The sequence below is a fragment of the Chenopodium quinoa genome, unplaced genomic scaffold (assembly GCF_001683475.1).
Source record: "Chenopodium quinoa cultivar QQ74 unplaced genomic scaffold, ASM168347v1, whole genome shotgun sequence".
In the NCBI taxonomy this organism is placed as follows: Eukaryota; Viridiplantae; Streptophyta; class Magnoliopsida; order Caryophyllales; family Amaranthaceae; genus Chenopodium; species Chenopodium quinoa.
Genome location: NW_018742651.1, coordinates 4791764 through 4811210, shown reverse-complemented (window position 1 = coordinate 4811210; position 19447 = coordinate 4791764). Strand labels below are relative to the sequence as shown.

General features: G+C 34.4%; 1 protein-coding gene across 1 annotated transcript; it reads left to right on the top strand.

Moving 5' to 3' along the window:
• The first annotated feature begins 1114 nt into the window (after window positions 1–1114).
• LOC110722194 (serine carboxypeptidase-like 15) lies at window positions 1115–19281 on the top strand. The gene is made up of 6 exons (XM_021901461.1): window positions 1115–1359; window positions 1481–1626; window positions 9842–9924; window positions 10129–10251; window positions 18916–18936; window positions 19264–19281. The coding sequence occupies exons 1-6, from the start codon at window positions 1217–1219 to the stop codon at window positions 19279–19281; spliced, it is 534 nt and encodes a 177-aa protein (XP_021757153.1). The 5' UTR covers window positions 1115–1216.
• The last annotated feature ends 166 nt before the right edge of the window (window positions 19282–19447 follow it).

Genomic DNA, 19447 nt, shown 5'->3' with positions numbered 1-19447 from the left:
ATTTTGTTACAAAAAATAAAAACTTCAAAGACTTTTTTTTTAAATCAAGTCTAAGTGTCACTAATCTTGACATTAATAGAGTTACATATAAAATTAAAGTTATATTTATTTTTAAATTAGTATTATAAGTTTAAGTTTTTTATAAAATTCAATGCAATAACTCTTTATAAAATTTAATAATAACCGTGCATTACACGGGATTTAAACTAGTAAAGCAATAAATTTCCAAACTTGACGCTTTTGATTTACATAAAAGAGTATTAGAGTACTATGAAACAATGCTCGTCTAAACCTTTAATCTCAATGATAAAACGGATAGGATTATGATACTTTGCTTTTGATAACCAAGTAAGTTTGGTAGGGTATGTGGAGACCCACCTTGTAATTTTGAGAAAATTAATTTGTGGAAACTAAATCACGTAGGGACTTCCTCATCCTTCCCCCAAGAATTTTTGTCCACTAATCCAGTTTAGATTCGGTAATTCTGACCCAGATCCGATGATCCAACTCGAATGACTCGAAATTGACCCAAAAACATTGACCCAAAAAATTGACTCGAAACCCGACGTTGACCCAACTAGACTCATACCCGACCCTAAAAAGGAACTGACCCGACTCAAAATTGACCCGAAGTTGACCCAACCTGAAATTGACCCGATATCTGAAATATCCCGAACTAAAATTACTTTATGATTGAACCAAAAATGTATGTTGCCAAATATTACTCAAATTGTTTATCTTTAACCGTAGCTAACCTCATAAATTGAAGTGATAATTCTTGGTATAATAATAACAAAATATAAAATTATTGATTTGAGCTTGATCCACAAATGGAACAAACTGAACATGACTTGACCTAGTTTTGACCTGACCCCAATATGACTCGAATATACTTGACTTGAAATGACCCGACTCGAATTCGCCCTAATAACCCAACCCAAATATTAACTGACCCGAAATGACCGGACCTAAAACTAACTCGACTGGAACAACCCATTGCAGGTCTATTCCAACTTGCAAAGACTTTTCCACGCAGTACGGTTGTACAATGATGGTAAACTTATCCTTACCACCGACACCTTGTTCATATGATAACCCCTCGTGTTTCTTTTTTGTTTTGTTCTGTTGTTCATGTTCTTCCAACTTCTCCCAACAAAACTTCCTCCACAAAACAGTGACTTATTCGTCCATATTTAAATTTAATAAACCTCTCAAAATGGGAAACACATTCTCACAAAAACTATTTACCATTTTCTATCTTCTTCATATTTTAACCCCAATTTTGCATGCAGCTTCACCCAACATTGTCAAATCTGTACCTGGATTTCCCGGCATTCTCCCATTTTATCTTGAAACTGGGTATTTTCTTTTGTTTTGTTTTTTTTTTTTTCTTTAAAAAAGTAAAAAAAATTACTTTTACCGTATGTAATTTTGCGGTTAACTAAATTGTGGGTATAAACTGAAAATTGAAAAATTGCAGATACATTGGAGTGGGAGATAATGAAGAGGTGCAATTATTTTATTATTTCATAAAATCGGAGAGAAATTATGAAAGAGACCCACTTATGGTCTGGCTTACTGAAGGCCCTGGATGTTCTGCTCTTTCTGGACTTGTTCTTGAGATTGGTATGTTGATAACTTCATTCCTCCGTACTAACATACATATAGTAAAAAAAAAATAAAAAAATAAAAAAAAAATAAATAAAATTGTATTAGAGTGCATTTTATTCATATGATTTTTAATTATCTGAACTTATTTAATCTTATTTAATTTATCTAAATTTATTAACCCTTATTAGAACTTATTTTACTACCTCCGTTTCGTATTAGTTGCAACTTTAAAATATTTTATATCTCACAAATAATATCTCAAAGTTGCAACTAATGAGAAACGGAGGTAGTAGTTATAAATTAAACTTGGTAACCCTAATTAACCCTTACCTTATCTGAACTTATATTGAATTTTCTTATCTTAAGTTATTAATCCTAATCTAAACTTATTTTTCTAAAATAAATGAAAATAAGGTGAACAGGGTCTAATTGTTCTTAAAAAAATAACAAGCAAAAAAAAAAATTACTTCCTATCAAACAAAGAGAGCCTATGTGCCTTAAATATTTAGAATGGTAAATAAATAAAAATCGGGGCCTTAAGCCCTATGTGCCTTAAATATTTAAAACTTATCTAAATTAATTAATTACATTTTTTTTTCTTTTTTCAATTTGACCAACGTATACACCACCAAAACCAACCACCTTTATTTTTTCCTCCTCTAGCTTCCCTCCACATTCCATTCTATTCGGACTCTTCATTTCACTTCAACTACTCGTGTTAGACTCAACTCAGACTTGAGTACGATACTATGACACTTCATTTAATTTAAAATCAAGGAAAATTATAACAAAATAATTGAGTGGACACTTGAACACGTGCTCGTGTCGGATATGGGTAGAGGTGTCAAAATCGAACCGACCCGAAAAAAACTATATGTTTTGAACTGTAACTGATCTGATTTGATCCGAGGAATTCATGACCCAAATCTGATCTATATCTGAATTGAACTCCTCCGATTTGACCCGACCTGAACTGAAACCGAACCTATTTGATCCAACCTGAGCTCAACCCGATTCGAAATTGACACAACAAATAACTGATCTAATCCGATTTGTTTTAACCGAACCCGATTTTAACTCAATTTGACTTTTACCCGATCCAAATTTAACCCGATTATAATTAATTATTGACCTTTTTATTCAATTTCTTATACTACGAGTATTATATTTACTAATTATTAATAAGTTAATTTTTTTACTACAAAGAAATAATCTGGAGTAACAAGTTTACTTCATGTATATACCATTATACCAATTATATTCAATTACTTTCTAAGCTTTATATTCGTCTCATCTAAAATTTGCTACAAATAATTTGTAATACTTGTACATTAAAGCCTCTTCTTTCAACTCGATAAAAAAATATGATACATGAATGACTTGATATTTACCCAATAATAAGGTAAAAACTCAATAATAACTTTAGTATAAAAATAACCTTATTTTTGGTTATGAATTGGGTCAACTCAACTAAAATCCAGCCAAACACATAAAGGAATTGAATTAAAATTGACCAATTAATGAATCAACGGATCAACCTTATCTTAACCAAACCTAACGTGAATGAACCAAAATCATCCGAACCGAAATTAACCGTAATAGGGTAGCAGATAAGCTTGCTAATGTTGGGGTTGGTCTCCATGAGAAGGTTGTTTATTTCGATGATCCTCCAATCGAAATAAACAATCTTCTTTGGGAGGACTTGGTTGGGGTGGTTTTGCCACGGATGGTGGTGTAGTTGTTTTGTTTTATTTTTGTTTTTTTGTTGGACTTGTCCTCCTTTGCATCAAAAAAAAAAAACCAAAATCATCCGAACCGAAATTAACCCGACCCAAAATCATCTGACCCAACGGTTAAACCCGTTTTGAACCCGATCCGAATTTACATAACCGAATATGAACCAATCTAGAGTTGACATGACCCATATCCGACCCAGACTCGATAGACCTTGATTCGAATCTGACCCGACCCAAATTTCACCCGACCCGACTCAGTCCGAATTAAAAAAAATATAATTTTGGCTTGAACATATTCGATCCGAACAAACCCGACCTAAACTCTATCCAGTTATCTGAATTGTCACCTCTAGATATGGGTATCCAAATGCAAGTAATATAGTCCATATATAGCTTATAATCACCACTCTCACCTAGTCACCTCGCTCCCACATCACATAAACCATTTCCGTTACCCTCAGCACCATTTATTTTCTTTTTCTATTTTAGTAGTGGTGCAATGGTTCCAAAATGAAAGAGTGGCTGGGTTTTTCGGTGGATCATGATGATTTTCAGGGTGCCGCTAGGTTTTTGGGTGGGTGAAGCCGGTGGGCAGGTATAGTAGTTAACTAGTTAATGCCCATATGCTCGGGTTTTTCATTTAACACATTTTTTTTTTAGTTTTTAGAGAGCCACAAGGGTGGGGGTGAGAATCGATCCAAGATCTCCTGTAAGAGGGAAGTTCTATAATTTTTTCCCCGGAGGCAAATGCACCATGCATCTGGTTTTCTTTATAAAAAGGTAGAATAAACATGTACTCCCTCCGTTTTTAAATATTTGCTCCATTTCTCCATGTGCGGATTTTTAGGAGAAATTTGAGAAAATAATAATATATGGAGGTAGTGGGGTAAGTGGAAGAATAAAAAATTGTAAAAAGCAAAAGTAGTGGAGAGGATTGGAGGAGAGAAAATATGTGGTGGGTCCACTAAATGAGAGAAATTAGTTAAATATTATAGGAAAAATTAGAAAAAAATAATCCCTACTTTCATCAATTTTGGTACAATAATCCCAACTTTGAATTATTCTGGAATAATTCGAACTTTGGGGGGTTACCTGTTGAGAAGCTTTTTATTTTTTTTATGTTGTTTAAAAGCCACGTGTCAGTACATGATTAGTCCAAAATAAAAAAATAAAAAAAAAACTTTGAAAATTAAAAAAAAAACATAATTCCCCCCAAACCACCGGCCCCCTACCCAAACCACCCCCTCCATCAGCCCTCCCCCACCTCTTCCACTAGTCCCTACCCGGAAACACCCCCCACGTAGCCGAAAACCGCCCTCACCCCCCGATCACCATTCCCCACCTGCCGAAACACCTCCCCCTCCCTTCCCCCACCCACGAAACCCTCCCCCCTCCCTTCCCCCATCCCGTAAAAATGTCGTTTAACCCGAAACCACCTCAATTTATTCCTCGAAAAAACCCACCATCACCACTCACTGGAACCCAAGCCTCCTCCTCTATGCCGACGTTCTCACTCCCCCAATCATTTTCGCCCCCTTTCTCCCTCAATTTTGACCCATAATCAAAACCTTAAAACCATTATTAGGGTTTCAATTTTGGAGTACGGCGGTGAGGGTTTTGGGTGTTGCGACGGGGATGGTGGTTTCGGTCGGTTTCGGCAGGTGGGGAGTGGTGGTCGGGGGGTGGGCGGTATTTCAGCTGCGTGGGGGGTGTTTTCGGGTGGGGTCTGGTGGAAGGGGTGGGGGAGGGTTGGTGGAGGGGGGTGGTTTGGGTTGGGGGATGGTGGTTTTGAGGGAGGGAAGTTTTTTATTATTATTTTTTTTTTGTTTCTGATTTTTAATTTTTTTATTTAATTTATTTTTGGACCAATGACAAGCTGACACATGTCATGGTGACCTCTTATTAAAGGTTGTTGACCGGTTTGAGATTGAAGAAAAAGAAGACCCCTAAAGTTCGGATTGTTCCAAAATAATCCAAGTTGGGATTATTGTATCAAAATTGATGAAAGTTGGGATTATTTTTTCTAATTTTTCCAATATTGTAAAAACTTTCTAAATAAGGAAATGGAGCAAGTATTTAAAAACGGTCGAAAAAGAAAAGTGGAGCAAGTATTTAAAAACGGAGGGAGTAGTTGTTAAGTAAAAAACATATAACTATTTTATAGAGAACATCACATACACTACCTCTGTTAGATGTTATGTGCAATTTTAGGGTATTATTTGTTAGATATAAAATATTCCAAAGTTGCACATAACATTTAACGGAGGTAGTTGTTGTTTTGTAAAGAATATATATCTATTTTGTAAAAACATCCAGCTTTATGTTCTTTATATAAATTTAAAGAACATCCGTAATATTAACAAAGAACATGATAATTTAATGTAATGAATACTCCGTATTATTTTTATTCAAAAAAAAAAAACCCCGGAAAGAATATAATAGTATATTTTAAAAGAACATCTAACTTTTCAATCTTTAAATGAATTATTTGTTCTATAACTGAAATGTTTTTGTAATTATTTCCCAATCTCAATTAAAAATTTTGTATATTCTTCATATTTTAATTTCACTTGTTTCAATTCTTTAGAGAAGAGTAATAAAAATCTTAAAGAGAAAAATATAAAATTTATTGAGGAAAACAAATTCTACTAATAGAAGACGATGTTTGGGCATTTAGATTTATTTTCGTGGTGCTTTTGATTATTTTTATGTTAATGAAGTGATTGTTAATGAAGGTGAGTGTGTGGATTTGTTAATAAAAGATCAAAGATAATTTTGAATGAAATTTTATATTTATTTTTCATTAATTGTGTTATTTTAGATTTGAATTAGAATATCTTGTAATCATAAAATTCATTGTTTATTTCCCTTTTTGAAATTTGATGAATCTAGATGTCGAATTTGAGAATAATGTGACAACGATTGAAGATGATGTTCTTTATAAGATGGTGTTATGATCATTGTTATTAATCTGTGTGCTTTTTTTGTATCTCTTATGTTCTTTAATTTTATTATATTCTTCATATTCTTTTAAAATAGACGCTTAGAATTTATCACGTCATTACATTTTAACTATATGTTCTTTTCACTTTAGATAATTGTTCTTTAATCTTTACAATTTTATAACATGTTCTTTTTACTTTGATCAAATGTTCTTTTCATTTTAGCTGAATGTTCTTTACATCTCTATGCAATGTTCTTTTCGTTTTTTTTTTTTTTTTTTTTTTTTGGAACGAATGTACCATGCGCATGGTACATCCGCCTCCACGAACCACTAATTGGGGAAGCTATCCCTCACTCTCATTGAATTATACTTATGCATAATATGAAAAAGTTAATTTTACTTGATGGTTTACTTTTTTATTTCTAAAAGATTTATGATGATTTATAGATCAACTCTTAAATTTTATCCGAATTGCCAAGAATATAGGATTGTGAATGATAAGATAAAAAATTTTAATCTTATCTTTTACCTTAAATTTAAGTACTAAATAACTTCAAGTTTTATATAATAATAATAATAAATAAAATTTTGCCAGGAAATTTTTTTCTTAGAAAATGACACGCGTGACATGTTTTTTGGGATATTTGTGGGGATTACTTTAGTATATCTATTAAATAGATTTACCTATAGGGACCAATTAAAAACGGATATATCCAAAAGGTTGATTATTACAAAAGAAGTTTAAAGGTTGGATTATTATATGCAAATGGATCTAAGGTTAGATAGTTATAATAATTGTTTGTTTGTAATGCCCTATTCACTTCACCTTATTTTTGCTAAACTGAAATTAATTTTGATGAAATGAAATTATTTTTACCGATGCATTGTTATATTTATTCAATAAAGTTACTAATTTTACTGAAGTGAAATTATTTTTAGTGAAGTGAAATTAATCTACTAAACTGAAACTATTTTGTTGAAGTGAAATTATTTTTATTGTGTATTATTTTTTTAAGGTAAAGTGAACAAGGCCTAAATATGAGATTGAAATCTTCTTTTAGTGTTTGATAAAGGAGATGTGATGTATAAAATGAATCGGATTATTCAATATTTTCTGGAGAGGTTGTTATATACACTCGAGTGTATCGTATACCCATGATTATTTGTTCTAATTTTGATAATTGTTTTTCATTTTATAGTCAAATGAAGTGCAAAAATTAACCTTAGATTCTCTTGTAGGTTTGTAAGCGGTTCAACTATCTTGACAATTGATAGTTTAGATTAATTAGTTTAGATTAATTATAACATATTCATTTTTGAAAATTGCAAATTAATTACAACATTATATTATTATTAGACTATGATTTTATCTCTCCTCATCCCATATTCTTTTTTTTTCCCTCTCTATCTCTTTCCTCTCCTACAATCCGACGTACCATACATTTCCCCACATTACAATAAAAAAAATAATAATTACTTCCTATGTTTACATCTACTTGCAACAATTTTCATTTTATGCTTGATAATACATTATTTCAATCATTAATATCTCTAATTACCAATAAGGAAAAAAAATGATGATATTATAGTAAAAAGAAAAAGATATTGTGAAAGTATATTTTGAGATGAATCAAAACAAGATCTTACCTAATTACACTTTGTATTGACAATAAATAATATTGAGATGAATCAAATAAGATCTTACCTAATTACACTTTGTATTGACAACTAATAATTAACAATGGTTAAACTAGAATTTATAAATAATGCATAATTTGAAGTGTTGTAAGTATAAAGAAATGAAGGAAGTATTATTTTTTATCTAACAAAATGACATATATGTTGCATTTATAAGAGTTCTTTAAGAGAACAATATTGATAGAAACTATCTATATGCTAGCAAGCCTTTTTGCATCTTCATCATATAGCAATTAAGCACCCGCCTTTTTGCATCTTCATCATATACGAATTAAGCACCCAAGTGGTTGCTACACCTTAGAGATGAATTAATCAATTAATATTTCATAAGATTGAAAAATCATGAAAATACCCTTTGGTGTTTGGTTCGTAGAGTGGTGGGTTTGGAATCAATAACTAGATTGAAGCGGTATGGGGTTGGATTGAGCTTGTTACTTAATGCCCTGTGTTTGTTTTGATCGAATGAAAATGAACATTTTCCTTCTATTTGATACCTAAAGATATAATATAAGCTACATCTATCTCCCCCTTTAGTTACTAAAATCTCATACCTTGTGGGTTTGAGGTATAAGTTTTGAAGTTGATATTTTGTTAAATAAATACATGTAGTCATTTTAAATTTATACCTTATACTTGAATTACTTGAACCAAACACCCCCTTAATATCAACTTCAGTTTGAAGGAAAATCTCCTCCCTTGCTATCGTAGATTTGTAGCTCATTTCAAGTAGTGCACAATATTGTGAGAGTTTGGGAGATCAATTAATTTTAAAAATATGGTAGAAGATAAGGTCACTAATCACTATACTATGAAGATAAGGTTATTAGTAGGGATGGCAATGGGGCGGGTCGGATGCGGATGATGGTACCTCCATATCCATATCCGCCTAAAAATCTTATACTCATCCCCGCCCACCACCCGTGGCGGGTATAATATCCACATCCATACCCGCCCCACCAGGTACAAGATAGGATCCATCTTCGCCCCATCACCCACCTCATACCCGCCCCAAAATCATCGCAAACCCATTGCCATAATGCTCTATTGTATCACATTATTGACAATTATATCAAATTAGGTTAAGAAAATTGGGACTTTCATTATTCAAGCTTATTGGGTCTTAGAGGGTTTCAAGTTTTATAAATTCTAAATTTTTCTAAAAGAAATATGGTGCCGATATAAGATGGGTACGGAGCGGATATGGGGCGGGTCTACTCTAAAATCCATACCCGCCCCATCACTCATGGCGGGTACACATTTTATACCCATCCCCGCCCCATCACCCGCCAAACCTCCTCCATCCCCGCCCCACTTGGGCGGGGATGGGGCGGGTCTCCCATTTAACCCGACCCACTGCCATCCCTAGCTCTTAGGTTGCATGCACAAGTATATGGTTATATTGATGTGATCTGTTTCTTAAAGTTTATAGTTGCTATCAAATATAGCTATCAAAGTATGGAAGATATAATTATTATAAATATTTAATTTGATTATACTACACATGTTATTTTATCTTTTTGATGTATCTTACTTCCTCCGGTTTCTTTTTAGTTAACACCGTTTCAGTTTTACACTATTCACACAACACACTTTGACTTGCTTGTTTAGTTTATATATACGATAAAACATATTCATGTGAGATCTTGTTTGAATCGTTTCAATGCATATTTTATTAATATCTACTTGACCACTTTTTATAATTTTACAATGTTGATAATTATAGATATTAATCATTAAAAACATGAATTGACAAGCGTGATAATAGAAAAGTGTCAACTAAAAAAAATAGAGGAAGTACTTTTTAACAAACTTGTGCCCTTAATTAAGTAATGAAACTGAAGTCTCTCTGCAGGTCCTCTGATTTTTAATATTTCAGCCTGCCATTGGCACTCTGAAGTACCAACATATCAGTTAAATCCATCTTCTTGGACAAAGGTACAAGAATCTATATTCTAATAATATTTTGTTAATTTTTTTTAATTTAATTAAAAATAGCTTTCATAAGTCATAAATTAATTACTCAGATATTTGTCGCTCCATTTGTAAAAGCAAGACTGTAGCATGAGATTATTAGGATTAAAACTGGAAGATAAATGAATTGTGACTATTCTAAGACTAATTTATCGTGTTGATGTTCAGATAGCTAACATAATATTTCTGGATTCACCTGTTGGCACGGGATTCTCTTATGCAACAAATCCAGAAGGTTACTACAGTGATGATATTACATCATCAAGGCATATTTATAAATTCGTGAGAAAGGTAAGGAATGGTTGCTTATTTGTCGAAAACCTTTCATCCGACAAATTCATGTTAATCTCTTTGATTGTTATAAGACGTTAATCTAGGGACTCTGTAGGTCTTTTAACCTCTTTAATGGAGGACATAATTATAACTTCCTGCTCATGACACTTACAAGTAGCCACATATCGGTTGACTACACAGCAGACCTCACTAAAGGCCTTAAACCACCCTCCCAAACATTTATGACTTTAATAGAAAATATGAACATAATTAAATTTAAGAAAGTATTCATATTTTTTCCCTAATAAAAATAGTGTGTATATTTATTAATTAGAATTCACATCAAAGTAGTGTATATATTTATTATTTTTTTTTAGTTTTTTTTTATTAATTTTGTAATATAACAATTTATATTGAAAAGTTGCTATTGCTTTTTAAATCACCGTGCATGACACGGAAGCTAAACAGTTTTATAATAATTATAACACTTTTCTTCTCCATTTGTTTTGTATTAATGCAACAATTTATAATTTGGTAAGGGTCCACTACTATTTTGTAATTTCATTCTCCTACTAATTCCATTTGCACAAACATTTTATTCTCCCTCTCTTAGCTACCCTACTTAGTACTTACACTACGTCTTATTATTTCTCTTAACAGTTAAATTTATTCTATTTAACTATACTTTATATTAATACATTACCCTATTTTATACAATTTCTAGTGTTGCGATTAATATAAAATGGAGGGAGTATCTTATATGGACATGCATTAAAGCTAGGATATAAAACTAAGGCTCCGTTCTTTAGAGCTGCTCTGCTCTGCTGAGCCCTGTCTTGCTCTGCTCTGCTCTGGTCAAATCAAATATGCTCTGCTCAAAAGGAATTTGTTCTACTCTGCTCTATTTTTAAATAATAATTAATAATAACAATAATAATAATTAATATTGTATTGATGATAATAATTTATTATTTTGAATAATTATAATAATTATTAATATTAAAAATAATTTTAATAATTATTAATATTATAATAATTCATATTTATTAATCATAATAATAATTAATAATAATAGTTATCGTTATTAATATTAAATAATTCAAACTATTAAGAATTAATATTTAATAATATTATTAATTAATAATTTCTAACAATTATAACAATTCTTTCAAATAAATAAATAATAATAATAACAATTAATAACAATTTCTTTTATAAACATTTGGTATTATAATCACAATGTGTAGAAATATTATACGTATGTGGTTATTGATTGTAAGTTTATTGAGTTGAATAATTTTTCAAATCTTCCCATACAATTTAAGAATTAAAAAAAAGAGGTTGTTTCCAAGTAGTACTTTGTATATCATTATTATTTTTAGGGTTAAAAATATATGATTAAGACAAATTTATAAGTAAAATCATTATTACTCATTAAATCATTTTATTTTAAAATTTTTGTGAAATAAATATAAGTAAACCGTTGTCTTTTATCTTTCTACTATTAACATATGTTAAATATTGTTTACATATATTTATTTTTTCACTCACCTAAATCAATGGTATATGCACTTAGTAATAGTAATAGTAATAGTAATAATGATAATAACAACAACAACAACAGCAGCAGCAACAACAACAACAACAATATTAATAATAATGTTGAAATCTGCTCGGCTTGGCTCGAATCGGCTCGGCTCGGTCTGCTCTGCTGAAATTTAATCTGCTCTGCTCTGCTCTGCTGACCCCTGCTCTGCTCTGTCCAGAAGCTCAAAAGAACAGGGCCTAAATTACAAGTTATGACAGGCTTCATATTATATTATTTCCTTTTCCCTTCTTCGTATACCGTGAAAAGAGAAATTCCTAAATAAAAACAATTTTCAAACATATACTACATCCGGTCCAAATTATTCGCAACTTTGAGGTATTATTTGTGAGATATAAAAAAAACCAAAGTTACGAGTAATTTGGACCAGAGGTAGTATAAGTGATTTTTTTTATTCATCATCACCATAAACACATTATGTCTAAAACATTAAAGTAAAAATCATTTTATTCTAATCAACTTCTATCAGTAGAAATTTAGTGATACATTTAGTACAGTGTTACAAACAAGTGGGGCCCATACGCCGAAGCTTGTTGCCGCAAAGTTGAAATGGGTAGTGCTACTCTAAGTTTTTAAATTTAAAAGGTAGTTTTTTGATAAAAAAAATTAGCGAGTAGTTGTTCACAATTACCCCTATCAAGCATGTAGTTCCTAACAATTTTTCCTTTTTATAATCAGTAAATATACATACATTTTTTATTTTGAACGGAAATATGTCGACATTTTATATTGTTAATGGAGTTTGCAACAGTTTCTAGGTATATTAGGCAAGTTTAGAGTACTATAAAGATATAATTTTTTTTAATTTTTTTTTTTACTTTCATATTTCTACTTACAAAAAATGTTATAAATAAAAAATATTGGATGAAAATAATTTTGTTTTTATTTTGAAGAAGATTATTATTCTCTAATTATTGATAAGTTGAGAATAAATTAGTTACAATAAAATGTATATATATACAAGTGAATTTGATTGAATTGGTTGATTTAGTATTAATAGCTAATCTTAAAGGGCCATTAAAAAAATTGAATTATATAATTTATTGTAGAGTTTACAATCGAGTTAATAAAATTATATGACATAGAATTATAAAATTGAGTTTACGAGAATGAGTAATTATAACTTTGGTGGATCTAATAATTTGAGAAGGATTTAAAATTAATTGATAAGTGTTAGATTTCGGGAAAACTCCTTAGCCTGGAGTGTGTACCATTGAATAATATATATAGGTGTTTACAAGGGTCATAATCCTATTATGATAAGGATACGAAGTATATCAAAAATATATACAATATTATCATAATCTGTGACAAATATTATTGTAAATATAATATCTATCACACCCCCGCAGTCGTAGCGGAAGGAGGTCGTACGCTAAGACTGGACCTGAATTCCAGAAATAATTCTCGAGGTAGGCCTTTGGTGAAAATATCCGCAAACTGATACCGAGTAGGAACATGTAGTACTCGAACTTGCCCCAACGCAACCTTTTCTCGAACAAAATGAATATCCATCTCCACATGTTTGGTGCGTTGGTGTTTTACCGGGTTGTCGGAAAGGTAGATAGCGCTGACATTATTACAATAAACAATAGTAGCCTGCCGTAGAGGACAATGTAACTCAAGTAATAGATTCCGAAGCCAACATGCCTCAGAAACAACGTTTGTGACACCTCGATATTCTGCTTCTGCACTCGACTTAGATAATGTATGCTGACGCTTAGATGACCAAGAAACGAGGTTGTCCCCAAGAAAACAACAGTAGCCCGAAGTGGAACGCCGGGTATCGGACAACCTCCCCAGTCAGCGTCAGTGTAAGTGATCAAGCGATGAGAAGCAGTAGGATATAAATGTAAACCGTGATCAATGGTACCCTGAACATAACGCAAAATGCGTTTCAGTGCCTCATAATGAGGTTCCCGGGGATCATGCATAAATAGACACACCTGCTGTACCACATAAGAAATATGTGGCCTGGTGAAAGTGAGATACTGAAGAGCACCTGCTAGACTGCGATACAAAGTAGGATCCCGAAAAGGTGGTCCTGCATCTGCACTAAGCTTGGACTTTGTGTCTATTGGAGTTGATGCGGGTTTACATGAGCTCATACCTGCACGCTCTAAGATCTCCTGTGCATACTTTTCCTGCGAAAGTAGCAAATAAGAGGGTTTACGGGTTACCGCAATCCCTAAGAAATAACTCAGAGGGCCCAAATCAGTCATAGGAAACTCATTTTGTAACTGAGAAATAATTCCTACACGCAACCTGCCAGATGAGGTAGCTAAAATAATGTCATCAACATATAGAAGCAAATATGCCATATCATCACCCTGCCGGAAAGTAAAAAGAGAAGTATCGCTCATGGCAATGACAAATCCCAATTTAATCAGAAAATTTTCAAACCGTTGGTACCAAGCTCTGGGAGCTTGTTTCAAACCATATAAAGCCTTTTTCAATCTGCAAACATGAGAGGGGCTCTCCGACCGACAAAACCCGGAGGTTGATGCATATAAACTGTTTCCTGCAAATCACCATGTAAAAAGGCATTTTTGACATCTAGTTGATGTATCGACCACTTTTTAGCCAAGGCTAAACTGAGAATAGTGCGAATAGTAGCCAGTTTTACTACCGGACTGAAGGTCTCATCACAGTCCACACCAATTTCCTGCGACCTGCCATCACATACAAGACGAGCTTTGTGCCTTTTAAGGTCACCATTAGACTTGTATTTATGTTTAAATAACCACATACAATTAACAACATTCACCCCCGTAGGCTTAGGAACCAACTCCCATGTCCCTATTTTAATTAAAGCACTATACTCATCGTTCATCGCCGCATTCCAGTTATGGTCATTTAAAGCTTGTTTATAAGATTTTGAAAGGGGAGATTTTTGAGGAGTAGGACCCGAATTAGGAACGGTAAGATTGCAATATTTCGGATTTGGCTTATAAATGCCCCTTTGACTGCGTGTGACGTGAGGGGAGGGTGGCGGTGGTCTGGTTGGCTGGATCGGAGGGATGCCACGGAGGGGAGGGGGACTGTAGGTGGCAGGCGGGGTGCTGACCGGGTGCGGCAGAGGTGACCGTGGACTGGTTGCGGCAGCAGGTGACCCGCAATGGACCTGTGGAGTACTCTGCCTTGGGGAATTAGTTTGTGATGTAGGTGGGCTTGGAGGTGGGGTGGGCTGTGGGCTTGCTGCAGTTGGGCCTATAGTGGGTGGGATGTGGCAGCGAGCTTGGGCTTGCCGTAGGAAGGCATGTGTGAGCAGTGGTGAGGACTCGGTTTCTCCTAAAAAATTATAATCCTTTAGACTGAATTTTTCCAAATTTTGGTATGGAAAAGTGGACTCATCAAAGGTGACATGTCTAGATATAATGATTTTATTTGTGGAGATATCGAGGCATCTAAAACCACGGTTATTAGGGGGATAACCCAAAAAAATACAAGGAGTGGACCGAGGAGCAAGCTTATGAGGAGCGGTGGAGGAAAGATTTGGGAAACATAAGCAACCAAAGACACGGATGTGGGAATAAGATGGTATGACTCCAAATAATGCTTGAGCCGGAGTAATATTTTTGAGGACCTTAGTCGGTAAAATATTAAGAAGATAAGTGGCGGTCTCAAGAGCATAAATCCAATAGGATGGGGTAAGGAGGCATGAAAAAGCAAAGTGCGCTTAATATTATTTAAGGTGCGGATCATTCTCTCGGCTTTACCATTTTGGGAAGAGGTGTGAGGACATGAGAATCGAAACACCATGCCATTATCTAAGCAAAGCTTTTTGAAAGGGTCATTATCGAATTCACGACCATGGTCACTTTGGAAAGATTTAATTGACCTTTCAAATTGAGTATGAACATATTGTCTAAAATTCAAGAGAGTTTGAAAAGCTTGAGATTTATAAACAAGAGGAATGGTCCATACATAATGGGTGAAATCATCAAGTAGTACTAGATAGTATTTGTGACCATTAATACTACGAATTGGAGAAGTCCAAAGGTCAGCATGAATAATGTCAAAAGCACACAAAGTATTACTATTAGAAGAATAAAACGGAAGTCTAGTATGTTTCCCAATTTGACAAGAATTGCAAAAATTGGAGTCAAGCTCCTCATTACAATCAATAAAATTATTATTCCTAAGAAAGCTTAAAGACTGTGCTCCAGGGTGTCCTAAGCGGTCGTGCCAAGTGTGAGAGACACGGTGGAAAGAGAGGTGGCAAGGCATGATGTTGATGAAGAGTGGTTGGTGAATGGATAAAGGTCCCCAAAGCTATTACATCTCGTGATTATTTTCCCCGTGCGTAGATCCTTCACAGAAAAACCGTTTGGGTCAAATTCTATAGACACAGAATTATCATTGGTAAATTTACGGACTGAAATTAAGTTCTTAATAATTTGAGGGCAAAGAGAACATCACGAAGTTCTAACTTATTTTGGGGAAGGGTAGAATGACCATAACCTATTACTGGAATACGATGACCATTGCCAACTAAAATATGATTATTAGTGCTTAAATTAAACAAGGGCAAGAGATTACCGGAATTATTTGTCATGTGAGATGATGCGCCCGAGTCCATGTACCATCCATCATCCGGATTAGCCAACGTCATGGTGGAAAAAGAATTCCCGAGCTCAGTTGGAGTCATGAGCGGTCCATAACTTGGTGGGCTGCCATATAGGCTTGTTGTTGGGCCGGTGAAGTAGGAGCAGGCTGTCCTCTTGATTGGGCTTGCGGATAAGGGTAAGGTGGCCTTACCCAAGTTTGTGAAGTAGGCCCTTGAGCCAATAAGAGCAAATATTGGCTGTTGCCAGATGGGCCGGCCCATTGTGGCTGACCAGGCCACTGACTTTGGCCTTGAGGAGGCCCTTATGGAGAGTTTTGTTGTTGCATACTCGTGGACTTGGCTGGGAATTGGCCTTTCCCCCTACCACGCCCCTTTCCCCTTTGCCACCTTTGCCGTTGGATGTGCCACGGCCAGAAGGTTAGCCGCCATTACCGGAGCCGCGCCCTTGGGACGACTGCTGCTGTTGCGGGGTGTTTGAGGTGGTGCTTCACCTTGAGCAATAAAGGATTGTGCCTAGGTCGTGGAGTCGTTCGTCCTGCGAGTTTACTCGAGCAACAAACGAGACCTGGTTGTCTCAAAGGTGGGGAGGGTTCGGTTTGTTGTATCATAGCGCGACGGTGTCAAAGTCGGTGTTGACGAGTCCCGAGACAAGTCGGATAACCAGTTTCAGTTCGGAGACGGGTTGATCGACATTGGCGAAGCTGATCCTTGAGGGTCTTCAATTGCCGACAGTAGGAAGAGATGTCTGGAAAATTGGAGAGATGCAAGGAGTTGAATTGGTTTTCAAGATATACAGCACGAGTATTTTTGTTATCTTGAAACAAAGCTTTGAGTTTATCCCAAATATCTTGTGCTGTGGCACCCCTGCAGAGGATTGTTTCAAGCAGATCCGAGGAGATCGTGCCGTAAATCCAGTTCTTTACCACCGAGTCAAGCCGCTTCCACAACGCATCGGAGATGTCCGTAGGCTTGGGTGTCTTGGGATCAATGTGATCCAAAACATTGAAAGCGTGAGCATGACATTCGAAAAGTTCAACCCAATTAGAGTATTGCACTTTTTCTTGATCAAGGAGGAGAGGGATGGCATTCTTGATGTTGTTAACACCAAGGGTGGGGTGAAATTCGTTAGAGGGAGGTGGCGGTGGCTGTTCACTATCCTTGGTCATGGTGACATTGTTAAAACAGAGAAGGCAGGGGTTGGAAAAAAAATGTGCGGAAGCTTGATGAAGGCAACGTCCCAAATAAAACAAAAAACCAAAAAACTTTGGAGAAAAAAAATTTCGAGATCTAAAACCTAAGCTGTGATACCATGTTAGATTTTGGGAAAACTCCTTAGCCTGGAGTGTGTACCATTGAATAATATATATATATAGGGGTTTACAAGGGTCGTAATCCTATTATGATAAGGATACGAAGTATATAAAAAATATATACAATATTATCCTAATCTGTGACAAATATTATCGTAAATATAATATCTATCAATAAGTATTTTGGTATATAAAGTAGTGAGCACAAATATTTTATCCTTAAACCACTAGTCAAATTAATACTCTTGTAGACACCTAAAAATGTCTCCCCAAAACCAAACCCGATGATGAACAACCTTTCACCGCCACTATTGGTCGGGTTTAGTATTTAATCGTATTTTATTAAATTCATATTTTTGAACAGTCCATGGATTAGTCTTGATGTTTGGTAAAAGCATAGTTTTAATTTCAGCCCAAACTTATTAATTAATTTTTAGCCCAAGCCTTTTTTATTTTATTGTTTTATTATTTATTTTTGGCCCAAACCCTTTATTTATTTTAATTTAATTATTTTCTTATTTTAGCCCGAATAATAAAAAGTCAGAAAAGGCCTGAAATTATCAATCGGCACTTAAAATGCCGAAAGAAATTAGGGTTAAAAATGTATTTAGACGGAAAAAAAGGCTGGAATTTCCCGCGCCACGGCAGGTACCTACCGTGTCACGGGAGGTCTGCCGTGACACGGGACATTCCGTGTCTTTTCCGCGTAAACCCTTAACGCGTTTTTTTATCCCATTTTCTGAAAATTTCCCGCGTCACACCAAAAATGTACCGTGTCACGGGAAAGTGTACCGTCTAACGGTGGGAGCTTCCCGTGTCACGGTACAGTTTGACCATGTCACGGGATACTTTTTTAGGGTTTTTATCATTTTAGGGTTCCGTGTGCTCCCTCAGCACATTTTCCCTATAAATACCCCCTCATTTCTGATGAACGGGGCACCGAGTAATTCGATTATTTTATTTTCTCTCTTCTATGCTTTAGCCTAAACACTAGCCTACCCTTTTCTACTTCAAAATTCCTTCTTCAAGTACTCAAAGGAGTCCATACTTTACTCGTGGTTCAATCCTTAAGCCAAGGCGTGAAAGGTAGAATTGTTTGAGGGTTTGGCCCCAAAATCAACTTTACTTTATTTAATTTAATTTAATCATCGTTTTATTATTTCCTTGAAGTTACTAACTCGTTTATTATTTTGTAGTTGCAAACAAACAGAATCAAAGTAAGAGTCATGCTCCTTGTTTTTTTTATTATTTTTCTAACGATTTTATGTTGTTGGAAATTGTGATTAAATTGGTTCCAATATTAATGTTGTTTTATTATATTTTTATTGATCACCATATTGCATGTTTAAAGGGAATATGTAATTGAAAATCACGCCTAATAAGATAATTTGGACAACCGGTTTAGGATCCTTTTTAATCTTATTGTTTAATCAAGTGATCACAAAATATTTAGAATTATATGTTGCATTAATATTCAACCAATTTAGTTAAATAATAGTTTGGAGCAAATTGAATATTCTGTTTGTATGCCTTTGAGATCGCAGGAATGCATTTCACTATAAGAAACGAGTAGAGGCCAATACGGCGAATGTGACTCTATGACTCACTTCGTACCATCATCCCCGATCCTCCTTTCGTGGTTCCGAACCATATGGAGTTAGTAATCTCATGGATTATGAATGGGGTGTAACCTTCACGGGTCAATCGTTGTTGCCTATCGTTGTCCCT